The sequence below is a fragment of the Eumetopias jubatus genome, unplaced genomic scaffold, assembly GCF_037043125.1.
Source record: "Eumetopias jubatus isolate StellerSeaLion01/CBP00866 unplaced genomic scaffold, mEumJub1_p1.0 scaffold_12, whole genome shotgun sequence".
Taxonomy (NCBI): Eukaryota; Metazoa; Chordata; class Mammalia; order Carnivora; family Otariidae; genus Eumetopias; species Eumetopias jubatus.
The window spans coordinates 56,797,223-56,817,463 of record NW_028274818.1 but is presented as its reverse complement, the minus strand read 5'-3'; the positions used below and the strand labels follow the sequence as shown (position 1 = coordinate 56,817,463).

The following is a 20,241-nucleotide window of genomic DNA, read 5'->3' as shown; positions in this document are numbered from 1 at the left end:
CTTATGGTAAATGTTGCTGGAATAAATGAACGAGAGAATGAGAAATAAGTGGGGAAGCATGAGCCCTTAGTGTTACCCCCCATAGTGTTCTAGATTCCTCAGGTGCCTGTAGTATAGCTTTCGGACAGCAGATGGCAGCATTCTACGTCTTCAACCTCAGAATTCTTGACCAGAAGGGAGAGCTCAGACATTAGCGCATCCACTCCTCTCCTTTTGAAATCTAGAAAACTGAAGTCCACATGGTGTGATGTGACTTAGATGGCCCAGGACTTTGGGGAAGAGCAATGCCGGTCTTTCGGTATTAATCTAGCGCTCACTCCGCAAGAAGGAATAAACAATATTTCAGCTTTTTTTCATACAACACGAATAGATTTCTATCGACACATTCTCTTGTCTGACCATCAGACATTGCCATTTCTGAAGTTCATTTCTGAAGCCCTTAGAGCAGCAGCCTGGCCCCTGGCCAGTGGAAAAGAGCACAATTACGAGACTGGGGATTTAGGGACACCGCCGCTGGGTGGCAATGCAGTGTCATGGTGACAACACTAGCCCAGAATCAGGTGAGACCCAAGACCCAGGTTGGAGTCCAGCTCCACACTTCCCAGCTATTTGGCCTTTGCCTGCTATGGATCCTCTCAAAGCCTCTATTTCCTCATCTTTAAAAGGGGATCATAACATAATAAAATAAAATTAAAAAAAAGAAAAGTTAAAAAAATAAATTTTATTGAAATAAATATAAAAAAATAAAATAAAATGAAAAACAAAATGGGGGAAATAAAAAAAATAAAAGGGGATCATAATAACCATGTTCACGGTTGTCGTGTGGGTAGAATGAGATTCTATCTATGAAGTAGCTGGTACTTATCACACAAGCCATGAACATTCACTAATTAGTGCTCATCTTATTATTACTCGGTACACTGAACAATAAATTGGACTAATGGTGCCTTCTGAAAGTAAATGTGAGCTATGAATTAATTACTTCAGTAAACTTCTATTTTAGAGCACACCAAATGGGAGGGTCTGTGTTATGTTAGCCAGATGTTTGTGGGAGACAAAGATAGATAGGATCCGGCTCCTGCCTTTGAGGGTCCAGCAATTCACGGTCAACAGGGCTTGTGCTTGAGTAAATTTAACCAGTAAACGGTAAGCTGCACCTGAGCAAGTATTTGTCACACAGCCACTTCCATCTAGTTGCTGCAGGGGTTACAAAGATGAAGAAGGCATGGTTCCTGCCCTGGAAGACCTTCTAGTCCATGTGGGAGGCAGAGCCAGGAGAGACATGCCCGAATAGCTTACGAGGTCCTTGAGGGGTGGAGGTGACATCACATCCATCCCTGAATTAGCTCAGAGCCTGGGGTTTAGCAGTGCTCAGTGAAGGTAAATGTAAGAAGGAATAAAGAGCCAGTGGAAAAACACTTTATAAGGAAGTAAAAGTCCCAGTGACATAGCTGAGCTTCATCACTTGCTAAGGGTGTGAATTGCAACAGGTTACTTAACCTCCCTGAGCCTCTGCTTCCTCATCTGGGAGATGGACACGACACTGCCTTTCCCCATTATTTCAGAATGGTGGCAAACATCAAATGTCACAGTGATATTAAAGCACTTTATGAAACTGTGAAATGTTTAAAGTTATAGGAATATGCAGAAAGCAAGAGAGAAATTACCATGCTTTGTGGAGAGTGTGTTTCCTTTAGCTTAGGAACAGTTTTACATGAATTCCTGGTGATTCTTCCTTCTATTGTATTATCTGAGAAGCCATAAGAAAGGACAGACCCACAATCCTACCTTCACATATTGGTGGGGAACCTGTCCAATGTCCAGATGGAGTACAATCCAATATTTGTGGTCCAGATAAAGATAATCCTTCATCACAGGCGAACTGGCATGTGGACCTATAACTGGAGTTTCCAAGAGGCTGGACACAGGTCATTGTTCCATTCCGAGGGCTTAGCAGAGGTGTGCAGGCAATGGCTACAAGGGGCACGGTAGAGAGAGGAGAGATGGGGTCATTTTAGAACACAGCAACCTGAAATCAGTGTGTGTGTGCATGCATGTGTGCACACGCATGCTTAATCCATAAGGGCATTTGGTTAGAAATGATCCTTTGAATTTCATGCTGCTTTCTCACCAGTTAGAGGTCATGGACGTATAAAATAGCAGCAACTAACGGTTGATTGGCATCCTGAAACCTTCACCCACAAAGAGCTTTAGAGGTCATTTTAAAAGGGAGCTGGTGCTTTGGAAAGATAGCATTTCAGGTGTCCCTGGACAGGCACGGAAGTGGCTGCTTCCTTGACACCTTCAGAAACAGACCTAATGACCTTGCCAGAAAAAAGTGACAAATGTGTTCCTTACCAGCAATGTGTCTCTAGACCTTTCTGAACTTCAGTTGCTTCATCTATGGAACGGGAAAAATAACACTCCTTGCTTAGCAGGGATCCTCAGTTATAGAAAATGATAAGTTAAATAATATGTAAAAATTAAATTTAAAAATATTTTAAAAATCATGGACACGTGGTAGGTATGTAACGTAACTGGCCATCTGCAAATGCTCTTCCCACCAATGTCATCCTATGGTGACAAACCCCAGTGACTCTACTTGTTCACTTATAGACAAGGTAAATTCGATCTCATGGTTCTTTACCACAGTTTATACATATAGAGTTTGAGATGCTAGGGGACTTACTTGGGTTAGAGATCATGCTCTGTGATGTGGGACAAGTCACTTAACCTCTCTGAGCCTCCATATCTACACTTTTAAAATGTGGAGAACGAACAATGAATCATGGAACACTACATCAAAAACTAATGATGTAATGTATGGTGATTAACATAACAATAAAAAAATTTAAAGGAAAAAAATGTGGAGAACAGCATTGCGTAGCTCCCAAAACTTTTACAAGAGTCAAAAGCAAAAACACTCTGTATGTAAGTGTTAATAGCTGTCAAGATGTCCCTCTGCCATTTAATGAAACTATAATGCCCAGATTCAACATGTTGATATTAAAAAGTGAAGACTATGAGAATGCATGGTTTAGGGGTTTCTTCTTCACTGTTTGGTTTGACTGACTAGTGTATGGCTTCAGACCAGAGTCAGTGACAGTAGGGCTGAACCTAGGGCCATTCTTTAGCCACTGACCTCAACTGGTTGAGGTTCCAAGAGTATTTTTTATACCTTTCTATTCCCTTTACCCCCTCCCCTCTCCAGCTATGTTCTCCTCAACCTGATCAACTTCTCCAAATACCTAGTCATTTTCTGCCACTTGAAATGTCTTTTTGTAGTGTGTATGTGTGTGTGGTGGGAAAAGAGGAGAGGAGACAAGTCAAGAAGCCTGTAACCTGTAAGGACAAATTGGGAGGGTCTTGGTGCCATGGAGTCCGTTTCCAGCTCTTTTGTGGTCTTGTCTTCTGATAGCTGGGGTTCTGATAGCTGCATATCAGAAGGCAACGGGGCAAAGGGGACATTGAAAAGGGAAATTACCTGATAACACCCCCTCAGAAGTCTTACAACAGCGAGCGGGTTGCAAGCTTCTTGGCACCTTCCTGCCCAGCCCACATTTGGGTATTTCACTTGATGCTCACCCAGCAACAAGAGGAGAAAGTTCAGTCAGAGTAAACAAAGAGCTAAAAGCAGAAGGGAACTGGAAGGTCACAGGAAGCCATGGTGAGTATCAACCTCCTTGTAGTGAGATACCCACAGGAAGGACAGTATGGGGCAGTGAACTATAACTCTGATTACTGTGATAGGATTCTGCAGAATTCTAGTCACTGTGATAAGCCTCCTCAGGGATTCTGAGTTTTTCCCCAGAACTGCATGGACTTCATAATATCTCCAGGCTCCTGTGTAGCCAGGATTAAAGCTGAGAAGGCAAGGTTGCAAGCCTCACTCTGGTCTTTCCAGACCCTGCCTGGAAGGTATATTCAACCCCAGCACCAGTGGCTTGCCATGCTCTTGTGCCTGGAAATGAAGGATGTCCAATTCTGCTGAGTTCATTCATTCATTCATTCATTCATTCATTTGCTGTTGACCTAACTTAATAGTGGGGTGTGACCCAAATAGCAAGTGGTTTCCTCTTCATTAAAAATATGTGTCTACCTGCTTTCACTCAGATGTTAAAGTCTGTGCAAAGTGAAAGGCAAAGGCAAACAATGCAGAAATATCTAGTATTTTACTTATTTGATTTTATTATTAAAATTGTATATGCCTCATAAAAATACTCATTGCATAGAGGGAAAAGTGAATGGGGAAAATATTGGAAGAATTCGTATAAGAAAGCTAACAATGCCTATTTCAGCCTGCGAGTACTTAAGAGGATTTTTTTTCTTTATGTTCTTACTTTTCTCTAGCTTTTACAAGTGAGAATCCTGCTTTATAAACATGATATTGCCATAAATATAACTGAAGAATTGGATACATTGAGTGGAAAAAGGAATGCGGAGTATAAAAAGCATACATCTGTTCTTCAGTTCCCAAACACAAATGATTAGGACCAGTTCTATTTCATAAAATATTGGCAGACTACCCTGGCTTTCTTTTCAGCCAAGTACAATGCAGATTTACCCACCCTGAGGCTGAATATCCTTTTCTGAGGATTCTGTAATCTTGCATTTAGAGATGAATTTCTTCTTCTTTTCATCACTCTTCACTTTACCTGAGTATATTTCTCCATTCCTATACAGATCTTGGAGGAGGTGTGCAGCCAGACACCTGTAAATTCTGCCCCTCCCATTGCACTATTATACCCAATGTTTGCCCCCTCCCCCCATTTCCACCATTACGGTCCATGGTTCCTAGGAACAAAGTGCCAGGTCAGCCTCGGGACAACCATCCTGAAGCTATTTTTTTCCTTCTGGCTTTCTTTCTAGGCACTATTTTTAGCCAGGAGAATAGTGTACCTGGTTCATGATAGAAGCCTCCAGTTCCTAGTAAAGGGTGGGTAGGGGCCAGTCCCTATCTCCTATTGCCAAACATCATGCCACTCATGTTATCTGCCTGGCCCCTGAAGGCACCTGCACTTGGAATCAATGAGTTACAGGATGAAAATGTTTATTAATTTCCAGTCCATTTTGAGCTTCTGGCCCCTAGACAGTCACCACCACTAAAATATAGCCTTTTAAAATACAGCCTACAATGGATTTCCGAGATGGCTGGAAAGAATTCACTTTACCTTGGCACTCCGGAGGAGGAGCGCTCCAGTTGCCGGTACCCAAGCATTGCAGCATGCTTGCTCCCACCAGGTGTAAGCCTTCATTGCAGGTGAAGCTGCAGGTTGATTGGTACCTAAAGGCCCCAAATGGGTGGGAGCAGTTCACCTGGGCCTTGTTTGGAGCCGGAAGATCATGGCATTGCAGAGCTAAGAGGTGAGGAAGTAAGGAAGTAAGGGAATGAGGACAGAGTAATACACAAGTACTCATTAATTTTGACCTCTTAACCCTTTCTAGTGCCAAGAACAGGGATTTCTGAACGGGGCATGTTTAAACTGGAGGATGAGAAAAGTATCCATCACAATAGCAATTTTATAAGGAAAATTCTAAGCCATTGTTAAACATTTTGGCAATATGCATGAATAATTTTTCAAAGATCATATTGTTAGACCCAAGAATGTATGCTAAGAACGCAATCAAGATGCATATCAAAAAATCAATTCAGAGATTTTTTTAATTTTTATTTGTAAGAGCAAAATATTGAAAATAAACACAAATGCCACTAATCAGAGGTTGAAAATAAATTATGGTGGATCGATGAAAGGAACACTAAAAGTCACTAAAAATGATTTATTTCACCTTGAAAAGATATGCAAGGTGTCTCAATGCACAATGTTCAGTTAAAAAGCAGAATAAAAATTATATATATGCTATGATCTCAATCATATAAAATAGATGGTCATAGAGAACAGGTGCATTCTAATATGTTAAGTCTTTTCTCATCTTAAAAATGTGAACAGTAATTGTAATTACCTTATGGAGTTAGACTATAAAGTGTTCAATAAATATTATCTGCTGGTAGCAGCAAGCAGCAGCAGTTCTAGTGGTGATAGATAGCGGTAATACTATTAAAAGTATGCATCAGATGCAGACCCTGATCTCACCCAGCAGAAAACACCCGGGAGGCCTGGCAAGGGAGTTATTGAGACCATATCTCGGGAAGCTTAAGAGAGTATCCAACTATCCCTGGGGTATGATAAGACATTTACATGCCTGAAGACAAGAATGGCCCCAGTGATCTCTTAAGATCCCTTCCTCCCTTTGAAGCACAGCAAAGGGCTCTTTTGTGTCTGTCTCTCAGACAATAAATACACAACACATCCCATTACCCTCACCGTCATGGTGCAGGGTCATCTACTCCCTCTCTGCCTCATTTTTGGGTTAATTTTCCCATTTTTTTTATCATGGTAGAGTACACATAGTATAAAATTTACCATTTACCACTTGACTATTTTTAAGTGCACAGTTCACTGATATAAAATACACTCATCTTGCCGTGCAGCGATCACCACCAACCAGCGATAGAACATCTGTCATCATCTCACACTGAAACTCTATACTCTTTAAATAGGAACTCCGCATCCCCCTCCTCCCAGCCCTTTGCAACCTCCATTCTACTTTCTGTCTCTATGATTTTGACTACTCTAGGGACCTCATCTGAGTGCACTCATCCCTTATCCTTACCTGTCTTTTACGACTGGCTTTTTCACTTAGCATAATGTCCCTGAGGTTCATCCATGTTGTAATATCTGTTAGAATCTCCTTCCTTTTTAAGGTGAAATAATATTCCATTGTATATATCAACCACATTTGGTTTATCGATTCATCCACTCAGGGACACTTGGGTTGCTTCCACATTTTAACTATTATAAATAATGCTGCTATGGACATGGGTGTACAAATCTTTTTCCCTCCTTGCAACCCTGCTTTCAAATCACTGCCTCATTTTTAAATCAGGGTATACTTAGATCCAGGGGATTCTCATAAATCGCCCGGGGATCCCAGTAAATAGCAACACGAAATGCCAATGTTGCATCTCTGGGACATAACTTCTGTGTGGGGTACCCCTTGCAAAAGTAATAATCCTAGTGACTTCCCTATGCCTTCGTTCTCCTGTAAGAGCAAAATATGGAAAACATGAACTATTAAAAGAATATTACTTTGTAAAATCAGATCACAGACATAGGATTTATAAGGTAATGTTATTGTTTTACATACATTTGTTTTTTTTTTTTTAAAGATTTTATTTATTTGACAGAGAGAGACACAGCAAGAGAGGGAACACAAGCAGGGGGAGTGGGAGAGGGAGAAGCAGGCTTCCTGCTGAGCAGGGAGCCCGATGTGGGGCTCGATCCCAGGGATCGAGCTGGGATCATAATCTGAGCCGAAGGCAGACTCTTAACGACTGGGCCACTCGGGCGCCCCACGTTTTACATACATTTGTAAAACTCGTAGCAGTTTTAAGCTAATTTTTACACACATTAATTCACAACCACAAATGAGGCACGTAGGTAAGGCAGATAATAATACTTCCATTTTACAGGAGACACTGATCTTCAGAGAGACCAAAAGCTTGTTACCAGGAAATTACAGAACTAGACTAAATGCCTTGCCCATTACTCTTCTACCATCCTACGTTGTTCCTCATGCATCATTCCTTCCTCCCAACCCCTGTCTCCTTCATGCCAACCCATTCCATTCATCTTGAGTTCTAATATGCTGTAATGGATGTGTGCTTTGCTCACCGTTTCATCCCTAGGGCCAGCACAAAGGGCCTGGCACTAGTGGTTCTTAGTGAATGTCTGATGAATAAAATGACTTACTTCTAAATGCAGGTGTGATGCCTTTAATAAACTGAGAGACACAGAAGGAATGTTCCAATGTCACAGTACCTTGACACACCGGGGCTGGCGCTGTCCACCGTCCCAAGTCAGTACACTGGACTAGGTTAGCTCCTTCCAGCCTGAAACCCTCAGCACAATGGAAGCTACAGCTGGTGTTGTCCTGAAATGCTCTCGAGGATGGGGAACAATCCATGCTTCCATGAACAGGACTCTCCAGTGGCCCACAGGCAATGGCTAAATGGAGACAATTGTCATCTGAAACTGGGTAATGGAAGGGCTCAGTTCCTTCTCAGGAGAGCCTCTCAAGAGATGCATCTTTCCCACCCATATTATCAGCATGTTCAGAACACTGAATCCTCCCTTTTCCAAAATGGAATCTGCCTAGAACATCTTCCTATGTCCTTTTTGCCTGGATCATTCACCTGCCCTTTGACTTCAGCTTAGACATCACTGTCCTTAGGAAGCCTTCCCTGCCCACTGCAGCTCAGGGGTAGGGAGTCCTCTAGTGTGCTCCTCATCCCCCCCAGCACCTGCAGACACTACTGTAGCACTGCCCCTTGGACCACAGTCTCTTTGAGGCTGGGCTCAGTCATTCCTAGTTGTATCCCAGGGCCCGGCAGTGATTGGTATTAAATATTTACTGGTAATATTTGTGGAATTGGATCTGGAAAGAGTTGTTACAGAACAGGCTGGACTTTTAAGGAAAAAGCTGGAATAATACAGCTTATCATTGACACACTGTTACCTAGGCTTATAAAATTATTCTGAATGGGCCATATCTCTGAAACACAGGACATCATCGTCATCAGACTTCAATTGCCAAGTGAGTGCAGCCCAAGGAGAATTCCTGCACAAAATTAATCCCTGAGTGACTTCAATTCTGATGAAGTCTGGTTTCCTCATGCACTTCCTTGATAAAGCATTTCATATCCAGACTATTCCTGTTTTGTTTTGTTTTGTTTTCAGAGTATAAAGACCTCCCGTTACACCCTGGGCTTAGACCTCTGGTTTTTACAGAATCGGTACCTATAAGAACCAAAGATCCTCTAGTGCTTCTTCTCTCTTCCTTTATGGATGAGAAAAGTGAGGTTCAGAAATGTTGTTACTTCCCCAAGGTCTTATATCTGGACAGTAGCAGAGCTAGGCTTGTAATCAAATCTCCTGGGCACTCGCTGATCCAATCTTCAATTTCCTGCTCCCCCATCCCCCTTCCTGCCTAATGAGCTGAGGGTATGAGGCAACTGCACAGAATTCAGCTTTGTGCTCTTGTGCAACCGTGGAGGGTTGTCCGTTGTCAAAGTCACCACCAAAGACTACGATGGGGAATCCCCCTCCTTGTCCTAATTGCCACTGTCTGACTTCCTCTCAAGTAGAGGACTTGTCCCACAGCTTGTATTGCCAGTGAGGCAGGAAGGGAAAAAAAGAGATAGAAACTGAATGCCCCGTCCAATGCTAGCTACTTTACACAAGCAATTTCATTGTGTACTTTTTATATCCTTCATTCTCACAAAAGCACCAGGGAATTCTTAGCTCATTTCATGGGTGAGAAAACCGTGCCTCCTGGAGGTTGGATAACCTGTTCCAGTGTCAGAGTCTGGAGGAGGCCATCCTGAGGTGAAGAGCCCCTGATCTTTCCACAGTGCCATGGCCCTTCCTGGGTGGAAGAGGGCAACTAAAGGAAACTCCTACCCTCACAGGCTGGTGAGGGTGCGGTCCATTGGCCAGAGCCAGTGCAGCGGATTGAGGCCCAGCCCCTCACTTGATAGCCAGGTGCGCATTCAAATTTGCAGCTGGAGCCATAAGCAAACGCAGCGAGGGGATGAACACAGTCCATGGATCCCTTGCCAGGGGCTTCCAGGAGCGGACACTGCACAGCTGGAGAGAACAACCAAGGAGAGAGAGAGAAAGATACTGAGGAAGGAGAAAACCAGGCCCAGGGCCAGAAGGCACTGATAAAACCACCTCAGGAAATCCAGGTGGAGGTAGGAATCTGTAAGGGTCAGAGACCCTCATGATGTTTGTCCGGACTTGGAGGACCAGTCCACAGGGTGACCTTAATCTTAAAAAAATAAAAGGGAGTCTTCCAAGCTTTTTGTAATATCCTCTATTCCCTTTACCTCCATAAACCTGTCCTGGTAGGTCTTCTACTTACAGACATAGATGCCCTTGTTTCCTTCTTGTGTGAAATTTATGAATGGGGCCCATTCTCAAACTGTTCAAGGGCTGTGAGTTTGGGAGAAGGGAGGACTTTTAAATTTAGTCTGTAGTGAAATCAGCCTGTTGTTTTCCTGGTGCCTGACACTCTTCCTATCCCAGATGTACCCAACGTACTGGGTGTCAGGTGGAAGGAGGGTCATGTTGTGGCGGTTCAGGCCAACTTCTCCATAGCTGGCCAGTCATCTGTACTCGCAGCAAGAACGGGGCACAATGGACATTATGCATCCCCAACCCCTGGAAACTCACCTTCACACACTGGGGCCGCGGCTGTCCACACCCCCGAGGCCGTGCACTCCACCACCTCTGACCCAACTAATGCAAATCCCTCTTCACAGCTAAAGCGGCAGCTGGACCCGTACTGGAATGCTTCGGCAGAGTGCAGACACGTCATGCTTCCTCGCTCAGGAGTCCTCAGGGGTGGGCACTGGACAGCTACAAACAACCACAGAGCAATGGTGTGAACCCTTGGGTTATGCCCAGCACCTGGGAAACCTCAGGATGATACAGCAGCTATCTATAACCATCCCTAAGTGATGGCTAAGGTGATACACCTGGTTGGTTAGATGGCACTTTCAGTAGTGGTTTCGAAATATCCAAACATCCTCATTGTTCATTTACTTTTTAAAGAAGCAAGGTAAAATGATCAAATTAACAATACTCAGCCTAAGTCCTTATTCTTATACTCTGCTTGCTTTGCAATTAATAAAGGGAGACAGGACCTGTCTCCCTTTGTGATGCTTTTGCCTGAGAATCAAGAACTACGCTGATTACCTCACTCTATAGATAACAAAACATCATGAAATGCAAAATTAGCGTTACTCTCATTGATGGGTAATAGTAAAAATCAGAATTCCCCATCTAATGTGGATCCTCATGCTTTCTCATGTTTTTTAATGGAGAAAGCTTGTTTTCCCCCTCTGAAACCGTAGTTGTCAGTGAGGATAGAAAGAATAGGGTCTACATACCTATACATTGTGGTGGCTCATTCGTCCAGGTTCCAGAAGCCAAGCATTCCAGCTTGCTGGGTCCATTCAATTCGTACCCTTCAGAGCAGTGGAAACTGCACTCTGAATTGAAAGAGAAGTTTCCCAGAGGGTGGCTGCAGTTCATGAGTATATGCTGAGGGAGATCAAAACCCCCACACTCTCTGACTGTGGGGACAAAATATTGATTTTTCTTTTCAATGCAGGTTTAAAGACAATGTCAGGTTTGCTAGAAGTTGGAAGCTATTTATATAACCCTCTTAACCCTGTCTTTCTGGGCTGCTAACCCAAGCTGGTCATCTTTACGTGCTGCCTTTGTATTGGCTGTATCTTGGGAAATGATCAGTCTTTCACCAGTTTTTATTTCAAATGAGCAAAATCAGCTTTTGTTTTGCTTCATTTATGTTTCTCTTCTACTGGTTTAGGATTTTATGAGCAAATGTTCTAAGAATGAAATGTTTTACCCAGAGCGTGTGTCTTGGGACAGTTGGAGTGGGGCAGACTGACAGACCATGGAGATGGCCAGGACTAGCCTTTCCTCACTGGAGAGTCTCCAACATGATTTGCTTCCTGACACCACCTCCAGCATAAGACCAATGGCCACAATAATAATCACAAAATAGTGGCCTCACCATATTCACATTCTGGTCCATAGAATCCAGGGAAGCAGGAGCAGGTGCGGTTCCCGATGGTCTCAATGCACTCTCCTTGCTTGCTACAGGACGTGTCCTGGCAGGAGGCTGCATGCATACAGAAGGATCAGAATCATGGGCATTCCCAGGAGGTGGGAAGAAAAGCTGGATTCTTCCTCAAGCCACAGACTCAGCCCCACTCAGATAAGATTGAGCCAGCCAAACAACAGAAAATGACCATGTCCTCTTGGGGTGCCATGCTGGTCTCCATGAAGGACATTGTAGGAGCCCCACCTGAGCATTGCATGGCTTCCACCTTAGGCTGAGTTGAGTGTTGCCTAAGAAGGGATTGCTATGTGTGTCACAGAGAGACAAAGAGTCACCGATGGATGTGAGACAGAGAAACTCCTCTATGTGGCACAAAATAGGTTGTGACTTTTAACCAAGAATGTTCTTAGAGTTCTATTATTACAGAAGCCCCTGTGACAGAGAGTACAGCAAAAAGATTAGGAATCAGATGTGGGCAGTCACACATATGTGATCAGAATTGTGGCTCTGCTGCTTACTATTATGGGACCTCAGACAGGTTACTTCTCTGAGGCCAATCTGCCCAAGATCAGGGCCAAAGCCCTTACACCTTTTGTTCATTTCAAATCTGTACCCAACACCACATGGTGGAGGAGCAGAGGAACCAAATGAGATGTTTAAGACCTCCCCGTGGTACAGGACAGTCTCATAAAGAGGTGTTTCACAGGTCCAAATATGCCAGGCTTAGTTGTGGAGAGCATGACTGGCCAGCCAGGCCCTTCTCAGTAAGTCTGAATGGAGAGGGGCTGGGGTTTCTTTCCTGCAAGAGACTTTTTGGAGATGGATCTGTGCGCTATGCACCTGATGGAGGGTTAGCATTAGAATTGATAATATGAAAGCGCTGAGAACATTTTTACTGATGAGGTCATAGCTGGGGCTAAGGTCTGAGGCTAGACTGTTTTCTGGTAGTGTTTCCTCTGCACTAAGCCCTGGCCACACGTGGTCCGCTTTGGGGTCCATTATAAGAGGAAATTCATATGTTACATAGAGGGTTATACTAGAAGACCTCTACATTCCCTCTCAACTCTGAGATGCTAAAATTCTCAAAGTCATGCAGATTCTGCAGGAGGACATTCTTGAGGCAGCCAGCAAGTTTGGTGAAGCTGCACGGGGCAACTGGGAAGGGTTCCAAGTAATGGGAAGATGCAGAAGGAGCAGTAGCCTAGAGACAGACTTTGGTCCACATCTTCCATCCTATCACCTTGACCCCACCAGTGTCTTCCAGCAGCGATACCTGTCTGCCCTGTGCTTTCAGAGCATACGCATTTTCTTCTGATCGTAGCTTCCTCAGGATCCCAGAATGTTAGACATGAAAAAACCGTCAAAGTCTGTAGTCTACTCCACTTTAGGGTTTCAAGCGGGTTAGTAACTTGTCTATACCTTTGAATCCCCAGGAAAGGATATAATGATGATTCACTGAATGAATCTTTTTTTTTTTTTTTTTTTGGCTAGACTGTTCCGAGGTCTAACAAATCCTGACATTTAGAGAATTGGTCCACTTAATTTCTTGTTGTAGTCTACATATCTATTTCTCATCCATCTCCCACAGAGAGTTGATGGTTCCCTACACCCTTTACATCTCGGGTGGCAAAATGCCACTCGGTGATAGTGGCTGCCAAGAGTATTGCGTTGGTGGACATGAGAACTGACTGTGCTCCAGTGAAATTGCAACAATTAACGATGTCCACTATTGTTGCAGGTTAGAGGAGTGGCATTGGCGTCGTGCATGCCAGGAGTTTTCAATCCCTTTTCTTCCTTGTGACTTTTTGCAAGTTTTATTGGGGAAAACGATCTTGCAGATATGGATGTTGAAGGTTGGTCAGGGAGGGGAAGCAGTGGCATACAGGAAACATCTACTGGCAACCAAGATAATCTTTTTTTTTTTAAAGATTTTATTTATTTATTAATGAGAGAGAGAGAGAGAGAGAGAGGCAGAGGGAGAAGCAGGCTCCCAAGGATCAGGGAGCCTGATGTGGGACTCGATCCCAGGACCCTGGGATCATGACCTGAGCTGAAAGCAGACGCTTAACATCTGAGCCACCCAGGTGTCCAAACAGATTTTTCTTTTTCTTTCTTTCTTTTTTTTTTTTTTTTTTACGATTTTATTTACTAGAGAGAGAGAACAAGCAGGTGAAGCTGCCTTTTTTAAACAGGCAGAGGCAGAGGGCGAAGTAGGCTTCCTGCTGAGCCAGGAGCCCAACCTGGGGCTCGATCCCAGGACCCCGGGATCATGCCCAGGGAAGGCAGAAGCCCAGGCAACCAAGATAATCGTACAGGGACTGTTCCAGGGAGGTATAACCCAGGAAGTGTAGGGAGCTGACTGGGAGGGCAGCAGGATGCGCTAGTGTTCTGGTAATGTCCATCCTGGCCTATAAAGAACAGGTCTTGATTTTTTAAATTAATAAATTTGTTTGTTTATAAATTATTTATAAATAAGACCTGAATACATGACAATGCATTTATGGAAAAGTTTTCTCTCAGATAGGCTTGAGTGAGGAGAGAGAGAGAAAGTAGAGGAAAGTGGAGGAAGAGCTCTGAGGGGAGGTGTTTATATAATTTAAAGAATTTATTTATTTATTTTTTACTTTATTTTATTTTTTATGTTCAAATAGCCAGCATATAGTACATCGTTAGTTTTTGATGTAGTGTTTAGCGATTCATTAGTCGCGTAAAACACCCAGTGCTCATCACCACACATGCCCTCCTTAATAGCCATTACCTAGCTACCCTATCCCCCCACCCCCTCCCTTCTGTAACCCTCAGTTTGGTTCCCAGAGTCCAGAGTCTCTCATGGTTTGTCTCCCCCTCTGATTTCTTCCCATTCAGTTTTCCCTGCTGTCCCCTGTGGTCCTCCACACTATTCCTTATGTTCCACATATGAGTGAAACCATATGATAATTGTCTTTCTCTGCTTGACTTATTTCACTTAGCATAATCCCCTCCAGTTCCATCCGTGATGATTTTAGAACATACATAGCAGAGTGTGGCATCTGTAAGATGATTTATGAAAGAAGAAGCTTCAGAGTACTCAGACTGTCTTGCCCAGGGCCGTCAAGTCTCTCCCTAGCCACAGTGTTTGTGCGCTACATGGGGCAGGAGGGCCTCCTCTATATGAGAAGCTGCATCAGAAAGATGGCACAAGCACATGAGTACAGGAAGACCAAACTTCCATGCATGTCTGCTTACTTGGGAACTGCTTACTTCATTGAGAAGCAAATACCCTCCCAGTTACCTCTTCCCTTTCCTCACACCCCGAACCTCTCCCAAAGTCCAACACACCTGAACACAGGTTGTTGTTGAAGGGAATCTAAAGCACTTGTGATTCTTGGTCATGTTCTCACGGTGTCTCATGAGAATGTAGAGCAGAGACTACAGTAGCATTTGTGGCTAAAAAACACCAACTTTGGATCATGAGTTTGAAACCAACTCCACCATCAAGTAGCTTAGAACCTTGAGCAGATCCCTTACTAGCCTGAGCCTTTGTCTCATCAGTGAGATGAGAGTACTAGAGGACCCAATTGGTGAGGTTCTCCCGAGGACTAGACGAAACTAATACGAAATAAGACTCCTGACCCATGAACAAACAGCAGTGCCTGCACCATACTGATGTGCAGTAGGTATTAGTTACAGCTGTGTCTCCTGGGGGCAGGGCCAAGCTACCTTTCAACTTCTACTAGGGCACAATGGTGCAAAAAAGCTCTGGACATAAATTTTAGGAAACCAAAACTTTCTGAGCATCTACTTCATCACTTATGAAATGAAGAAGTGGGTCAGATGATCATAAAATTATCGTAAAATTCTAGTTTCAAAAATCCAGTTTTCTCTTATCCTGATCTTATATTCTTCAAGGTGCTCAGTAATGCTGCTTGATTGTAGTTTATTCTTTGTTCTCACATCCCTGACTTTGTGACTCAATGTTACCGACACAGTGGCTATATTAATGAACCAGGGAAGTTATTTGTTTTAAACAGACAATCTTCAGAGTAGAGAAGATCCTACCTGTATAGCATAGTGCCCGCTTCCTTTTCCCGCAGGGCTCATCATTCCACTTGCCAGGGGCTGACACACTCTTGATGTAGATCTCCACACAGTCCTGGTTGTTCTTCTTGTTGTTGGGCTCATTGTCAGCCCAGTTCTCAGCCTCTTCGGTGAGAGGCTTTTTGGTTCCCACCCAGGTCCATTTATCATTGATCTTCCGGATCCCAATCCAGTAGTAAGAGCTGTAGTAAGGTATGACATCATTGAGGTAAGCAATTTCTTTTTTATTCTGGATGGCCACTAAATCCGTGTAGTACTTCTGGCAGAATACCCGGGAATAGTTCCATGAATATGCTTTCATGCTGTAATTATAGGTCCATGCTGCCACTTCTTTCTGCTTTATTAATTCTGAGTAAAGGAGAGTGAATGCCAGGTTAACATCCCTAACCAGAGGATTCTGTGAGCATAAATACACTTCTATATAGTCAGATGAGCTTCTGACTGGAAAGCAAATACCTAAAACATGACTCTTTTATGTCTAATCTAGTTGTTTTAAGGAAGAAGAGTAGTTTCCATCTTTCACCTAAAAAATATATACATGAAGTCAGAATAGGAAATTGTACTCTGAGGATCCTTAGTATTAGAGATTTGGAATCATAATGGTAACAGAGTTGGGTCGTCTAATCTTCTCCTCCTTTTATAAATGGAAGAGACATATTAAGTAATTTGCCCAATTTAAATGACACATAAAATGTCTTGGTGGCTGCTTTGAATCTACAGGTTCTACCTCTTCATATGGAAAATAAGATGCTCTATGATCTGGAGTCTAGCTGCTGGCCCAGCCTCATCACCCACCATATTTACCTTCTTAGCAAAACAGACTCCCACTTTCTGTCTTTGCAATGCTCTTCCTGCTATTCTGGCTGCCCTCCCCACATATGTCTTGTAAAATTTCTTCCCCCTACTTTCCATGACTTGCCCAGGTAGGCTTGCTGCTCCTTCCTCCAGGCTCCCACTACACTTCACCTCTGCTTCCACCTCCCTCGTCACTGGGTATTGGAATGTCTCTTCCTGTGATATGGTAAGATGCTAGATTGTGAATCCTGATGGTGGTCTGTTTTTATTTCCGGGTCCTTCACACCAAACACAGAGCTTGGCACTTAACAGGTGTTCAATAAATACTTGTTGAGTGAAAGACAACATGTTTGTGGCAGAGGCAGGTTATAAATCAAATCCCCCGATCTGCAATCTTACACTCATTCCACCTCTCTTGACTGTTTTTCTTTGATAAATTACACTGTGTCCTCCATTTCTGCTCACTCACTTGTTAAAACAAGCCTTTTGAATACGTTTGTGATATTAAATGAAATAAAGTATGTGCCCTTCAAAAGTGTAAGGGGCACTCTGATGGAAGATATTGTTTTTGTAGCCAGTGGGAACTCACCCGGGCCAGAAGAGGCCAGATCCCATGTGAAGAAGTGTACAATGCAAGCAATCAGACCTGGAAGTGGCTCTCTTTCCTGTTTATAGAGTCTTGTTCCTATTCAACCCTGTCCTCTGCTGCCCACATGAGGGTCATTTATGTTTGTCTCTCCCTCACTGATACCTCTATTGAATTGCTTTGCCCTAAAACTTTATGTTGGAGTCACCAGGGCTGCATTATTGACCTCCATGGAGTTTAGGCAGTTTTGCCTTAATCTGCCTCTTCCTCCATAAAATATTCAAAACTATATTTTACAATTGCTAATAAATTTTACAATTTACTATATATATATATAGTATGCTAAGACATTTTTGTGGGTCCCTAACGGTACTGTGGACCAGTGCCTGCTGTGTCTAATGGATAATTGGTCCTGGAGATGTCTGTTTCAGTTTGTCCAGAGTTTTCCAGCAATGTGATGGTGTTGGGTGCATTTTTTTTTCCAGGCATTTGGGTGGGGAGAGTATTCCCAGGCCTCATAACAACTGACTACCATCCTTAACTTCTACTTGGAGAAGGTCCCCTCATTACTCAGGCCCAGATGAAGGGTTAACATAACGTTTACCAAAGATCAGGGCACTGAAGCAAAGGAGTTGGACAGTTCTGAAGATCACTCTCTGAAATCTCCAGTTCAAGATGGCTTTTAGGCACCTGGCCTGAAACAAGAAAAGAAAACTTCTTTTTAGCATCGATGTGAAATCAGGGGGGCCAAAAAAATTCTTGTTAATAATCATTATATTGAGTCATAATCCTCCCTGTTTCCATCAGTGTGGAGGTTCAAGCCCTCTGCTTCCTTCTTATTTCTCACTGCTCTGTTCTGCGTTCTACCCCGCACCAACACCGAGGACAGAATTTTTCTTCTTTCGTTCGACAAATATTTGTCAAGTAACTACTTTGTGCAACTAATATTTTTTGTTTACGAAACACTTTGTAATAAACACATAAGAAAAATATCGTCATCATTATTATGCACTAATCTCCCTTTAAGAACTAGTATGCCATACCCCTAAATACTAGGAAGTTGAATGCAAACTCCCTGACTGACCTATACTTTGATGCACGGGGCATCAATGAATTGTCCTGTGCAATGCCAACTACTCTGTATTATTGATCTATGTTTTATCTTCTTGCTTGACAATTTCAGCCTATGTCCACAATATTATTCGATATTTAATATATATGCAAAGTACATATATATTTTAATACATATAATAAACTTATTCCCTTTGGATCAATAACAAGTATTATTTCTAAAGAGTTCCCTTCTGTTGGGATTTCATCAAATCTGTTAACATTTTAAAAATGTTTTTAGGCAAATAAGTTCCAGGAATACTCATCTTATGCAACTCCTTCCTGTCACACATGAAAGAACTGAAGGTTGGGGAGTCTAAAATCACATGTGCTTTCAGGAAATTCAATCTTTTAAATTTTGATTTATTACCTTTTTTTTGTAAAGAAGTAAGATGTAGTGATCAAGTAAAGACTTTAAGCTTAAAATTGTATTATATTAGGTTACAATTCTGCAGAGGAAGTGGAATAGAAATAGGTATTAAAGGAGAGAAAACAAATAATATAAAATTTCCTATTATCCAGAACTTAGTTATATTTTTTTTAAACTGATGAGGGTTATTAGATCACTACAGCATTTAATTCCACTGGAATGAATATTAAGAAATAATGTGACATTTATTGTAAAAGGCTAATCTTTACAATGTATTGGACATCCCATCTTTTATTAGTTTTAAAACTTATGACAAAAAAGTTAGCTTTCCACTTAGAAGGGTGTGAGAGTTTGTACAATTTTCCAAAATTCTTTCAGAGGCACAAGCAGCAAAAGTATTACCACTGAAGAACACAATAATGTAGATCTCATGAAGGGGACCCCAATATTTACCTTTGAACGAGCACTGGATTTCTTCTCCAGTAGACTAGAGGAGAAGTATAGTGTTTTATTTATTTTTTTAAAGATTTTATTTATTTATTCATGAGAGACAGAGAGAGAGAGGCAGAGGGAGAAGCAGGCTCCCAAGGAGCAGGGAGCCCAATGCGGGACTCGATCCCAGGACCCTGGGATCATGACCTGAGCCGAAGGCAGATGCTTAACCATCTGAGCCACCCAGGCACCCGAAGTATAGTGTTTTAATCTAGTGGTGCTCTCCGTGTGCCATTTGGAAGTTTGTCTCCCTGTACATTTCTCTGTAGAGCATTTCTAGGGCTTTCTCTGGCTTTAGGGAAAGTTCAAGGAAGTGTGTGGGAGGCTGGTCAAGGGAGGCTCCTGCTTCCTTATCAGTGCCCAACTCCAGCCACTATCCCAAAAGAGCTGTTTCACATTTTAACTAGTTTGTTTAAACTTTGAAATATGGTTTAAACAGAATTGAGAGAGAGAAAGAGTTTTTAAAATTTTAAGGTTTTCAAGGTGGATGTTGGGTTAACATAATGATTCTTATTCTTGCAGGACTCTTGAACTCCTTTGAAAGTCTGGTAAGAGCTATTAGAGTCAGGATTCTTAAAAAAATGCACAGTTGCAATTTTTTTTTTTTAGACAATTTCAGACAGTTCATGGACTCACTCTGTCCGTGTTTAATGGACTGCAAGTTCAAATCTCTGTGAAATTCAAGGCAACAGAGTAAGTCACTGGCAACGGACAAGGGTTTTGTGTGTGAGCATGGAGAATGGGTAATGCCTAAGAATCTTCCTTTGAGTGGCCATTTTCCTCTGAAATTTCCTTGGGGTGGGCAGGCTTTCTCACATCTGTTCCTGTTCTACAGTGTCATCCTCAACTCTAAGATCCTGGAGATTTAAGGACTGTTCCCCTGTGTTACTAAGCCACTTAAGTGCTGAAACAAGAGGAAATGTCTCTAAGAGAAACTGCCACGTGCTCTGCTAATCTTTCGTTTAATGTTCTCTGGCAGTCAACTTCAAACTAGATGTCACTGGGAAACAGTGTAAACCTGGGTAAACCTTCATTAAAGCTGCTTCACACTGTGATTCTCTTTAATTTTACTTTTCATAAGAACTGAAAAAAATGGGGT

At 42.6% G+C, this 20,241-nt stretch overlaps 1 protein-coding gene across 11 annotated transcripts in view; it reads right to left on the bottom strand.

Moving 5' to 3' along the window:
• SELP (selectin P) overlaps positions 1-20,241 on the bottom strand; it is a 43,327-nt gene that overhangs the window by 12,124 nt on the left and 10,962 nt on the right. For 6 of the 11 annotated variants that reach the window (XM_028122968.2, XM_028122970.2, XM_028122969.2 and 3 more), the window contains exons 2-10: positions 17,775-17,865; positions 15,751-16,137; positions 11,665-11,772; positions 11,015-11,200; positions 10,296-10,481; positions 9,522-9,707; positions 7,881-8,066; positions 5,172-5,357; positions 1,789-1,974 (exon numbers count right to left, since the gene is read on the bottom strand). In XM_028122968.2, the coding sequence (XP_027978769.1) occupies positions 1,789-1,974; positions 5,172-5,357; positions 7,881-8,066; positions 9,522-9,707; positions 10,296-10,481; positions 11,015-11,200; positions 11,665-11,772; positions 15,751-16,137; positions 17,775-17,865 (1,702 nt within the window). Of the gene's footprint in view, positions 1-1,788; positions 1,975-5,171; positions 5,358-7,880; positions 8,067-9,521; positions 9,708-10,295; positions 10,482-11,014; positions 11,201-11,664; positions 11,773-15,750; positions 16,138-17,173; positions 17,400-17,774; positions 17,866-20,241 lie in introns of those variants that run through there. The other 5 variants (XM_028122975.2, XM_028122972.2, XM_088017091.1 and 2 more) reach the window with 5 other exon arrangements.